The sequence below is a fragment of the Hippocampus comes genome, unplaced genomic scaffold, assembly GCF_001891065.2.
Source record: "Hippocampus comes isolate QL1 unplaced genomic scaffold, H_comes_QL1_v1.1 scaffold67, whole genome shotgun sequence".
Classification (NCBI taxonomy): domain Eukaryota; kingdom Metazoa; phylum Chordata; class Actinopteri; order Syngnathiformes; family Syngnathidae; genus Hippocampus; species Hippocampus comes.
Genome location: NW_017805221.1, coordinates 1,979,484 through 1,991,804, shown reverse-complemented (window position 1 = coordinate 1,991,804; position 12,321 = coordinate 1,979,484). Strand labels below are relative to the sequence as shown.

The window sequence follows — 12,321 nt, the reverse complement described above, 5'->3', positions numbered from 1 at the left end:
TATATATATATATATATATATATATTTTTTTTTTTCAAAAGTAAAAGAACATCTTTTCAAAGATCTTATTTTAATTCAACAAAAAGAACGTCAGTCCGCTTTCATGAACAACTACATAAATCTGAGAATAGTCACGATTGAGAGGCTGAAATTCTGAGGTTTTGGGCAATTTTACAAAAGTAAAAGTCGTGCCTTTGCATTGACATCAGCTGTTTTTGCATTTGTTAACCGCTACTATTGCCTCATTTGCAGAAGTTTTGCTTGATTTTCACATGGAACAAATTTTGGATAGAGAAGGTACTATCACAAACAAAGACAGACTTTTTTTTTTCTGATCCGCTTTATCCTCACAAGGGTCGCAGGGGGTGCCGGAGCCTATCCCAGCTGTCTTCGGGCTGTAGGCGGGGGACACCCTCAACTGGTTGGCAGCTAATCATATAGACGAACAACCATCCGCACTCACACTCATACCTAGGGACAATTTCGAGTGTTCAATCAGCCTGCCATGCATGTTTTTTGGAATGTGGGAGAAAACCGGAGAACACAGAGAAAACCCAAGAAGGCACGGTGAGAACGTGCAAACTCCGCACAGGAAGGCTGGAGCCGTGATCGAACCCACGACCTCTGCACTGTGAGGTCGACACGCTAACCACTCGACCACCGGGCCGCAAAGATAGACCATTTGTCGTAAATAAACAATCTTCAGAACAATTCAGTGAAAGCGGATCATTTTCCATGGCACACCTGAGGATCTTTCAAAGCGTGCTAATGTGCCAGGGCACACTAATTGGGAATTTTAAAAAATTGAATCTACAGACTCGTAATGCCGAGTAAAACAAAGTACATACAGAGACATGCACAACAAACTCTACAATGTGACATCAAGCTAACAAAGCTTGATCGTGAAATGTTCCTGACCGGACTTCCAAGTCACCTACGTGCGACCGATTAAGCACTGAAATTGAATTCGGTCCTGAGCGGAAAACAGAGGAGTGAAAAATCAGGCGAGACCCATCAAAGAATTTGGGGAATATTTGATTGCAGGTTGAAAACGGAACGAGTGGATGATACACAGACGGAGAAGACTTACATTTTTGGACTTCCCTCTCATCTGACCTGCACAGCTTGCATTTGATACACTCTGTCGTCTCCGAGTCAATAACGAAGGTGTAGTAGCCGTCCTCGCAGTGGCACCGAGTGTTTTGATGCCGTTGGCATTTGGATACTTCCACTTCATGCTTCTTCTCTGCAGAGACACAAACTCCCTCAAATGAGTGTTCAATCGGAATTCAGCACACCGGTAGTATACATAAAAAAAAAATAATAATAAATTATATATATACACACACACACACACACACACACACACACACACACACACACACACACACACACAGTACATAGACCGTAATCTGGATCTCAAGGATATCATGGAATCAATGCGGCAGCAGCTTTCCATACGTGCCAGCGTCCGTTCATGCTGATTGTGAAACGGTTGCGTTACGCTTTAAAGAGACGTAGAGGATGGGAAAGTGTCCTTACTGTTGCAGGATTTGCATTGCATGCATTTGGGGGAGTAGTTCATTTGCTCCATAAACTGGCCAGTCGGACACGGCGTGCAGTTACTCCTCATCCCCTCGGCAAGGCACTTTTCCACGAGTTTGAAACCTGTACAACAGAAGCAATCGTTGAGATTGGGACAACGCTATTCATCACAGTGCGTGCGATTCCTTTGTGACTCGTCAAAAGTATTTCAAAATCGTGACAAATCGAACCGTTCTCTCAGCACCAAAGCCTTGTGGGAGTGTCTGCCCAATGCTCCGAAACCACGCCCCAATCAACTGTTCATCAAATTCTACTACTACAACAAACACATGAGCACATGTCAGAACCATGAAATGATCTCACTGGCTGAAATAAATAGCACCGGGTCATTGTGGTGCTTTTATAGAGCGCAGCAATAAGGCGCTCTATAGCAGCCACAACAGCCCCAGACTAAAGTCTGCCGCACTGTCGTATGGTGTTCCGCAAGGTTCAATTTTGGGGGCCTCGCTGTTTTCATTGACCTTCAATGAAAAAGGAAACAGAAGTGATGGTGTTTGGTGTGCATCTGTGGTTGTTTTTAAAGTGCTCTATAATAAAGCTGAGATGACTTGAGATTTCCTCACGTCAACGTTTTTGAGTGAGGATTTTAATCCAAGACTGCGATAATAAAACGGTACTCTTCTTAGACTATCAAAGAAAAAAAATGGTGAGTGCGAAAACTGTTCCCGTGTAGTCGACACCAACTTACCCGGTGGACATTTGTTGCAACAAATTCCATTTTCAAGATAGTCTCCGTCCGGACACGTCTTCTCGTTGGGGGTGGCAATCAGCGCCAACGTGGGAGTTAACAGGCACTGTGAGACAAAGTAGACACTGCTGGTGAGACCACATTCTGTTGCGCTTCATCTCCTCTGTATGAAAATGCAAAAAGTGTGACTTGTTCGGCCTGAAATGTTCAAAGGAGCAACTCACCGCCAACAGCAGTAGGACGCTTAGCGCACCCATCCTGCTGTGCCTGCAGCCTTTTGACCTTCCTACACTTGAGCGGAGTCCATCGGAAGCAAAGTACCTATGAGCAAAATGATTGTCATTAAAATAATAAGAATCATCATCATCATCATTAAAAAATACTCAGAATGTTTTGAACTCCTGTTTCAACTTCAGAGTCATATTAAGGAAAAACAAAATGCTGCATGGAAGGAGCTCAACTTCCCAGAGTCGAAGAAAAAAATGAAAAGAAGATGACTTGCTCACAGCCTCCAAATAAGACACCAAGCGTGCTTGTTTCAAGCAGCTGTCACTCACAGTTGATGTTAGTTGCAAAACTGGCACATAAAACAAAAAAGATTTGAACGTTGAACATTTGAACAACTAAATGTTCAAAAACACCAGACGGTTCCGCCAGCTTCATGCGGATAAATGATGTGAGATGCCACAGATGGGCGAAAGGACAGTAGCATTGAGACGACGGCCACTGTAAACCTTTCAAGCAATTGCTACTTGAACACACAGGAAGCAGTAACACATACAAACAGACCATACAAGCCAGAGCAAAAACATCAAAGTAGGCTAACTTTATGTTAACACACAATCCACAACACCATAGAAGGGCTCACGGAAATTTCCATCAAATTTATGACAGCTATAAAAAGTCAATCAATTCCACAAAAACACAGAATTCAACAAACACTAATTAGGACGCGAGTTCAGGTGTACCTAATCAAGTGTCCTGTGGTGGAAGGGGAAAAACCCCCCAACAAAAATCAATGAATCGATCGTTAGTTATTGTTGATTGTGTTGAATTGATTGAAGGCGTATGGATTCAGTCTCAATTAGTTTGCTGGCTAAAGAATCAAGTTGAGGAAGTTGAGGAGCGACACCACACTCCTCAATTAAATTAAGTCAGCTTGATTTTCAATTTCTTCACACGCGCGAGCCCTACAAAGTAATTATGTAACATGCGTGTATCTTTAAGTATTTATAAGCACAAGTGGCAAGCATGAAATGGCAAATTCAAATGCAACAACAGCAAATAATGACAGATGAAGACATCTAACCACCGAGAGTACAAAAATAACTGAGCGATACGTCACTACGGCACTGGCAACAGGAGCTCAGAACATTCCATTCTGCAGCCTGACTGCCTTAAAACGCAATATGCCACAAAGAAATGAGAAATTCATCTCGTCCGAGGCGATTCATTCGATTCTTAGACCGCGCAACACCAGAGCATGATGCCCACTTCAAAGTTTTGTTGTGAAATGGTAAGCAAAGGTCGAAATTGAGTCAAAAACCAAGATAAACATCTCCTGACAATAATTAAATTGTCAGGAGAGGATACTCTGGTTGGGCTGGTTTGAAATGTGTCGCACCAGAAAGAGGTTTCACTTGGCAACAGCTTGATTGTTCCGATCTGCTGCATTAGAAAAGATTTGCAAGGTGTTTACATCTAGAAAGGCGCAGTATCCAATTGACAAATGGCGATTGGAAAAAGTTTGCAATGGAACAGTACACATACACACACAAAAAAATGTTGAATTTGCTCAATTTTACTTTGAGATCGGGTGCACGAAACCAAATCATCTGGATCCAAATTCATTTTTAAGTAAACGTGCTTCAGTGTAGAGACATGCCACATTTCAATGAGTGTTCTTCTTTTTCACCCTCCTGTTCACTTCAAGTTTCCTCACCTTTTTAAATACTTCACTATTTTCAGGGGTTATTTTTCGTGCTAACACTTTACCTAAGAGTTAATAAACATGATGACATATTTCACCCGGTGCAGTTTTTTTTTTTAATACCGCGTTGTCCTTTCCGCTCAGTCGGACTTTAGCAATCGAAACTTGTACGCAATAATTCTGAACATTTTCAACGCGGTTGTAACTTGATTTTGTTTGTTTATTACCTACATTGCCTGAAATATATGTTGATTTTTTTTCGACAGCCAAAACAGCCAGCGATGAGCCAAAAGAGCGTCCACAAAATCTACTCAAGACAGAATAGACTAAAATCTTTCACGTCAACGTCCTGTTATTTTCACTCGGTCAAATCAAACCTGACCTGACCCCCCCTCCAAAAAAAAAAAAAAAAGACAACATGAGAGTTCCGCGATAAATGAACTGGACGTGTAGAAAACGGGGTGGCAATGAGCGCAAGAATCCGCACAAATTTCAATCAGGCGTCGTCACTTTCAAAGTTGTCAAGATGACGAATACAACGCCCGAATCGCTCCTTGACGCGTCGGCCGAAACCGAGACATTTTATTCCGGTTGTCTCTCACGGCTGTTTCCGGCTGAGTCTCGCCGGTCACGCGCCCACCGACTGACTCGAGTTGCTTGCTCACTTACCCGGGCAACAAGCGCTGCGAGCGGCCAATTTCAAGCCGGCTCCGATTTCCAACACGGCGACCAAAAGCGAGTTGCGGTGCTGTTTCGAGAGAAACAAGACAACAAAGTGAGAGCGCGCCGAGAAGAGGAGGAGGCGGGCTCAAACTGGAAGTGGTTGGTTGGGTCACACCGTTTCAAGGAACCCTTGGTTGGGCACTTAACCCTATCCGACCAACGCGTCGACGGATGGACGGGCGCACGGATGCGTTCACTGGGGGGGGTGAGAGACTGACAGACCGACCGATAGATATTACATCATGTAGCAATGAAATAACAAAACATGGTCTTTTCAGTGCTGACTACATGTTGCTGTGTTGTTTTATTTATTTTTTATTATTCATCGCAAACTCACGTTATTTCTTTGAAAACAAGAAGCGTGGAGCGCTGTCTTGATGAACCGCTGAAACTGCAATTCAGTACTGCGTTGCATACACTGAATAAAAATTGTGTTCAATTCTTAACTGTTGTTTGTAAATGCTTGGAACTGTTATGTCTTGACTCACATTGAGTTGCCTTGCGTATATGAAATGTGCTGTAGAAATAAAATTGCCTCTCCTACTCATATAAAGAAATAAAAATGCATAGCAGCTTTTCAATACATAGATCTGCCGAAACTGATGACGCTGCAACATTGCAACACAAGATATCCACACATTCCATTAATTTCTATCACCTTTGCACAATCGCACTACCATTCACACTCACAAAGTCAGCTGACAGGAAATCATCAGCCAAGCTGTAAGACTACCTCACCAATAAACTGAGAGGATAAATCCTCCAGAGTGTCCTGCAGGGTGAGTCAACCTGAAAGTAACTTCACCATGAAGCCCCTGCAAAATACTCCCACAATAATTGTTTCCAATTACACTTCACTGACAGCTCCGATGGAAAACTGAGCATTGTTGTGACACCAGTTCGACAACGTGTCTTCAGGGTGCAAGCGTTGTTTTTTTTTTCCACATCACTGGATATGCACGGGACCTGCACAGTATCAGACTCAACAGGTCGCAGATGAAGTTCCCGAGCACAAGGGAGTCAACAAGTTCCCACCGTTTATGAGCTTCCACTCCCAAGTGCCCTTGTGACAAGCTCTACGCGACGCCGCCCTGGCAGCAAGCGCAGTCAAGTCGGTTCACAGTCATTGCGTTGAGTCATCAAGTCAGACACTTCCCGTTTCGCGCTTCACGTGTCTTGGCCTCAATTTTGGTGGAAATGAGTTCAGGCAAAAAGGGGGGCTGCGGTGCTGTCGAGCAGTCGGCGCAATGTACTGGAACTGAGCAATTGGAAAGTAACAATGACTACTGAACATACAAAAGCAGTTTTTTTTTTCACCCAGAAACTCATACCGCAACAAATGAAGTCATGCTTGCCACACAGGGGCTCGATGATTATCGCTTTGCAACCAACACGTGTCCATTTACAATTTATGATGCACATTGTTTCGCTTTATCACCAAACTGCACTATATCACTGAAACTTTTTATCGCAGGGGAAGTCACAATGTTGTGAAAATCTGTGATGTGCCAAAACTTAATTGAAAAAAAAAAAGGTTTTATGGTTTTACTCCTCCTGTGCACTTTACACACAATACGAAACACTGATTAAAAAACACCTTTTGAATACATTGTGAGTGTATTTGAACATGCACGCAAAAAAAATGTCAGCATCATATGTAGAAGATTCTGTTTATATGGTGTGAGTGCATATGGGTGTGAGCTGCGGGCCGACAGCAGCTCCAAGGTCAGCGTCCTTAACTGTTGAACACTCAGAGATGTTGAAAATAAACAACCAAAGAGACAAACAAAAAGTATGTCTGACTTGCTTGATTGGAACTACGTAGCAGGTGTCGTTCATTTCTGTAACACTCCAGGCCAATAGGTGGCGGTATGAGCAGCACAAAGTTCCACCCACAACAACAGTGTCCCCAACGCAGGTAGACACGAATCAAAAAGCAAAAACCAATTCCAATCTATAATTTTAACCAGATTTTTTTTCGCAAAATGTAATCCCTGATTGACCACTACTATCCTTTTTTTTTTTTAGCTTTTAATGTCTTTTTGCTTTGTTGTTCACGATCCGGCCTTGTCGGAGGCCTGTCCTTTACCAAGTGGCGTTCTAACATATAAGTACAGTTAAAATAACACATCGAAAGGTGGCCAAAGACTTTTTGAACGGGATTGTCAGTTTTGTATAATCCAGGTGCCAAACTAACCGACCAACAAATCAACAGTCGGTGCTTGGCGGAGGTCGCGGACAGGATGTCACTTCTCAGCAGAGATGAAAAGCTCCCTTTGGCAAGTGTGTTCCAGTTTTCATCCTAACAGCTAAATATTGCTTCATTGTGGTCATTTTGGACCTTGAGCTCTGTTTGCTGACCGGAGTCAACAGAGCTACGCGTTTTGGTCACTTTTGGACTTCAACATCTATCCTCTCGAGTCACAGCAAAGTGATGTGAGTGCGTCATCACATTTCACACAAAATTCTTGATGCCCGACCATTCAAGAAAAGTTGTTGTGGTGCGATTCTCCGTACAATCCAATCGGTCACACCTTTTAGCAAGTCGCACAGCCATCAATGAGAATGAATAATTCCTGGAAGAGGAGAAACATTTTGCCAAATGTGAGAGACGGCCGTGCGGGTCTCTGCACAGAGGAAGGGGGTCGCCGCTGTGAGATTTGAAAGACAGCGACCTAATGGCGGGCTTTCACGATGACTCAACTGTGACATTTCAAGTTAGTCAAAGTCACACACTTTTGAGTCCCCGTTCAGCTTTGACATTTGCCGACTGGGGGTCTCAAGCGGCATTCTTGTCTCGTCAGCCACGGTGAGTGCAGCACTGCTCGTTAAATCTTTTCGCAACACGATATGTTAAGAGCTGCTTCCATGAGCGGCAATGCGTTAAATTGTGTATTTTGACTCGAGTTCATCTTGTAATGCAAGTATGCGAGTATGTTGAGGAACTAACCAACACGCAACAGACGTTATCTCAGGGCACTTGACAGGCCTGGAGCCACGCTCCTCAAACCTTTAAAAAATAATCATAATAATAAATGGACGGAACCCTGCATGGGTAAGCACAAGTTAAAGGAGACGAGGAACAAACGCCTGCGAGGTGGCTGTCGGCCTCGAGCGGACGGGCTGAGATCAAGTGACAGGGTAGAGTGAGACGGGCATATGAAAGAGGGCTTCAATGTGCTGGAATACTTGTACTGTAATGGCAATCCTGATATTATGGTGATTGGCAGTATCAACGGTATGACGACGAGTTATTATTCAGCAATTATTCAAGCAGTTCAGGCGTCATTGTCGTCGGCCGTATATCAGGAAGGACGGGCATCAGCTACGGGTGAAAGGAACAAAGAATGCAGTTGCGGTGTTGTCCAGTGATGTTGAGGGCTAAAGAATGTCTGTCTATGTGTGTTGCACATTGTTTGTGTTCAAATAGGTGCTGTTCGTTAGCCCGTCAAACCACTGGAGTTTCCCATGATGTGTTAGCATTGAGCTAGCAGACTTGTAGGCAAAGTTTTGTGGTTGTCGTTTAACCAACTTCAGGAAGTTGCCTTTGCACTGCACCGTTTACGCACACCGCACACACACGCACGCACGCACGCACGCACGCACAGAATGTTGAAAAAGCGGATTTTACAATGTAAACAAGTTAAGAGTTGTAAAAACAAGCAGTTCAAGTCACAGTCGAGTCGAGAGTCATGAATAGCTTATATCTTCTCCCTTTTCCTCCTCTTGTTTTTCCCTACAGATGCGCACGCTCTCACGTCTTCTTTTTGCGTCCTTTTGCGGCCTGTGCTTGCTTTCGTGCGCGCTGTCAATGCAATGCAAGGACTCGCAGTACGCCTGGCCCATGAAGGCCCCGCAACGTTGCTGTGACAAGTGCCCGCCTGGTAAAGTGGCCTTTATGCCGTCGGCGTGGATACCGTGGCCTCAGTGCTGCCTATAAGGACGATCGCTCTGTGTGTGTGACAGGTCAACACATGATCCGGCGTTCTCGGACCAGCTGCCAGATTGAGTGTGGACCATGCATGGGCGAACGCTACACTGACTCGTACAACGTACAGATGAGCTGCAATGTTTGCGTCACGTGCGACAAGCGTGAGTGAACATCCAGTTCAGAGGTGCAACAATCAATCGGCAGTTGACAGTTATTGTAATAATCGATACATTGTTTAGAGTGAGCTTGTTTCAGAGAAAATCAATCGTAACCTACCACAACAATCGACCTCAATAACACGTAATTCCAATGATGGATTTCTATCTTTTAGCCAATATGGAGTACGAGTCCCACTGCCGAAACTCTCAGAACGCTGTGTGCAGATGTCAAGTCGGCTACGAATGCACGGATGAAGCATGCACGGCATGTTGGCACGCACCAGGAACAGTCAAGCCCAGCACCACAGGTGCCCCAAAACATCTGTTTTCAAACACAAGCATTGTGCAGTGATCAGTTGTGGTCCCACTTTATGATGTTTGTGGTTCGCTGTCACTGCAGCGACTGTGCTATTATGCTTCCACACTCCTTCCTTATTAAAGTGTACAAAAAGCAGCATTCAAAAGTCATTACAGCTACGTCGAAAAAAGTGGGGCATGTCTGTGACAACCTTGTTGAAAGAATCAAACACGAAACATTTCCACACCCTGTCGTCATTCGAGAAACAACTTGTTAGAACACAGAAGTCCAAACTCCAAATGTGATCTTACAAGCCGTGGAAAAGCTTATTGCAGTGTACGAGTCAAGAATTAATTTGCTTTCTTGAAACATGAACCAGTCAAATGAGCAAAAAATTAGCTCATCGGTGCAACGCAAATCACGCGAATGTAAATGCCCGTTGGGTCGATGAAAGAACCTTGCCGGCCGTATTTGCTCCAGCGGCCAAATTTTGCTGCGTTCCGTCTTACCTGTTTGTTTGCCTTGCAGATCCAAAGTGGTACCTGGTGGAAATCCTCCCCGTGTGTGTCGTCCTTGTCATCATCGTCTTCTTACTCGTCTTGCCCTTTCTCGGTCGGATCCGATCCAAGCACGGCAAGCATACGATTAAACGGGAGAATCTTGTCAAATGACCTTTGTGAATGTCATTCAAGCTAATTATAGCTCACTTGTACTGTTGCTCAGGGTTCTACTCAGTAGAAGTCAAAGCGATTCAAGGAGTGCCGGGCAATGAGGAGGAAGAGAGGATGCGCAAGCCTGTCCAAGAAGTGTGCGGCAAATGTGAGCAAAAGCGTTGAGTTTTGATTTTGTTCTTAGGGGAAACACAGTGGCACACAAGTTTGTTGTTTTGATGAGAAGAATAGAGAACATCCGCGTGGAAGAGGCGTGACGGCATGTGTATAGTCGTGGCAAATTTCACTGACGGGGGGGGGGGGGGGGGCGTAGTGTTTATTTACTCAATTGCAGGGTAGCGAGCTTCGCTTGGAGAAAAGCTTGTTCAAGTGCGTGTGTAAGGAGAAATGTTAGTGCTGTGTTACAAAAGGGTGCAGCGTGTTCTTCAAAGTGACCGTTTCTATCCTATCCTTTGATTTGTGGTGCTTATCACAAGCTCAATTAGATCGCTCAAGCTGGGTACACGCATGCAGATAATCAGGCCGTAGTTGAACGTTTTCTTCCCTTCGGTTAAACTCAGCCTAAGCAGGATTAGCAGATGGCACCCCGCAAAAGTTTGTCCCAATTTTTCCCAAAATACTTGCCTCATGCTTTAGCCACATGTCCAGTCTAGAAAGAAACAGAGTGCAGCTCAGCTTCTGGCTCGCGGATGTCACGGCTGGCAATATGTTTGAAATAGAAAAAGTTGCGCCCTGCAAGAGCAAGAGCAAATGCTACGACTGGTGTTTTGACAGTAAAATATTTCACACTGTTCAAGGTTATTTTAGTTGACGGAAATTAACCCTTTAATGTCTGACCCATCAAGGAATAGCCAGAAAAATCTGATTTTTGGGAACTGAGATGTTCATTAACCCTTATAACAAAATCCACAAAAATATTTTCGCCATATTATTTTGTTTTAGATATTTGTTGTATCACATTTATAAGCATTATGTAGATTACATCAAAAACTGAAAATTTGGGGAAAATCGTATTTTAAACCTGCAGTATCAAATTTGACACAGATGATTTAATGTACTATAAAGAATGAGTTACATAATGAAACTGCATGTATCAAATATGATACGAATGGCATAACAGGGTTAACAAAAATACACAAAATCAAAGTCGAAAGAACATTTTAACAAAATCAAATGAAATGCTATTTAAAAAAAACTGAAAACTGCAACGGCATTTTACATTTACATAACTAACAAACGCTAACTATCCTTGTAGCGCTATATGTCATTTTTCCAGGTAGTTATTTTTATTTAGTTTCTTTTTTTTAATTAAGCTTTCAATTTGCCACTTTATGAACTGTAATTCTGTGTCGCTTTCTTCCCCTTTAGTTAAGCCAGGTTGTTGAGGAGAAAGAAGAGAGACTACACGACTTAACATAAACACCTCACCACAATTATTCGAGTTGGGCTTGGGATCTTTGGAAAATACGTTCCTTTGCAGAACACTTGTGAGTTTAATTATTAGGCGGGTGCGCCGCTAATTATGAAGGGCTGATCCAGCCAAGCCTACTGGGACTCTTTTCTTGTCAGTCTGGATGCCACGATGCCTCTCCTGGGTCAGTTTTGGTACAACTCCTCCATCATGCGTGGGGGTCCATCACCTTTTAAAAATGGTTCAAGGGGTTCCAAATCTGTGTGCCACGCCACTTCCTTGTACTGGGATGCATTTTGTATATTTTACATTTGTGACTCGTTTCTTTTCTGAATGGGCTAATTTGATGAACGAATAAAAGCCGTTTTTTAACCAAATATCTGGCTTTGTGTGTGACTTGAATGGAGTGACCGTATGAAAATATCTAATGTCTTCATCTCAGGGCTCAAAATAAATAAGCGCACATCGCAGTTTCCAAGCCAAAATGTACAATTTTGGACCTCATCAAAAAGACATTGACGAGCAAAATTGAGAGAATCAACTCCTAAAACGATCCCAAAAAAGCTTTGCTAGGATCGACGCATGGGCATCGCTCACGTGACCTGCGAGTAGCCGGTGGTCGAGGCTAACTCAGTGCTACTTACGCTCTTCGGCTAGTTAGTAACCAACTTTGGCTGGTTACTAGAGCGGCCCAAAATGTTGCGGAGTCGTGACTGTCACTAATCATCGCTTGTGTGGCTGCGAATCGGTTACGCTTCTGACGAGTATCATTCTCACGATGGGAAGAGGAGGAAAATGGAGAAGCCATGCTAACTGCTAAGCTAACCCCAATGTATCGTATAAGGTTCACATCATCACGTATCTCCGTCTATCTAATGTCTGCAGGAGAAATTGGGGGAGGGTGTT

The 12,321-nt window shown here is 43.6% G+C and overlaps 2 protein-coding genes across 2 annotated transcripts in view; one reads left to right on the top strand and one right to left on the bottom strand.

Moving 5' to 3' along the window:
• The window catches only part of tnfrsf1a (tumor necrosis factor receptor superfamily, member 1a), a 9,674-nt gene extending 4,643 nt beyond the window's left edge, over positions 1–5,031 (bottom strand). Inside the window, exons 1-5 of the mRNA XM_019869017.1 lie at positions 4,893–5,031; positions 2,518–2,614; positions 2,294–2,399; positions 1,543–1,668; positions 1,091–1,246 (exon numbers count right to left, since the gene is read on the bottom strand). Of these exons, the coding sequence (XP_019724576.1) occupies positions 1,091–1,246; positions 1,543–1,668; positions 2,294–2,399; positions 2,518–2,550 (421 nt within the window). The 5' untranslated portion in view covers positions 2,551–2,614; positions 4,893–5,031. The remainder of the gene's footprint in view (positions 1–1,090; positions 1,247–1,542; positions 1,669–2,293; positions 2,400–2,517; positions 2,615–4,892) is intronic.
• Positions 5,032–7,406: 2,375 nt separating this feature from the next.
• Positions 7,407–11,875, top strand: LOC109515324 (tumor necrosis factor receptor superfamily member 5). Its single transcript, XM_019869018.1, has 7 exons — positions 7,407–7,755; positions 8,689–8,830; positions 8,913–9,038; positions 9,209–9,343; positions 9,862–9,966; positions 10,057–10,152; positions 11,373–11,875. Exons 2-7 carry the CDS (start codon positions 8,689–8,691, stop codon positions 11,387–11,389), a joined length of 621 nt encoding a protein of 206 aa, XP_019724577.1. The 5' UTR covers positions 7,407–7,755; the 3' UTR covers positions 11,390–11,875.
• Positions 11,876–12,321: the final 446 nt, after the last annotated feature.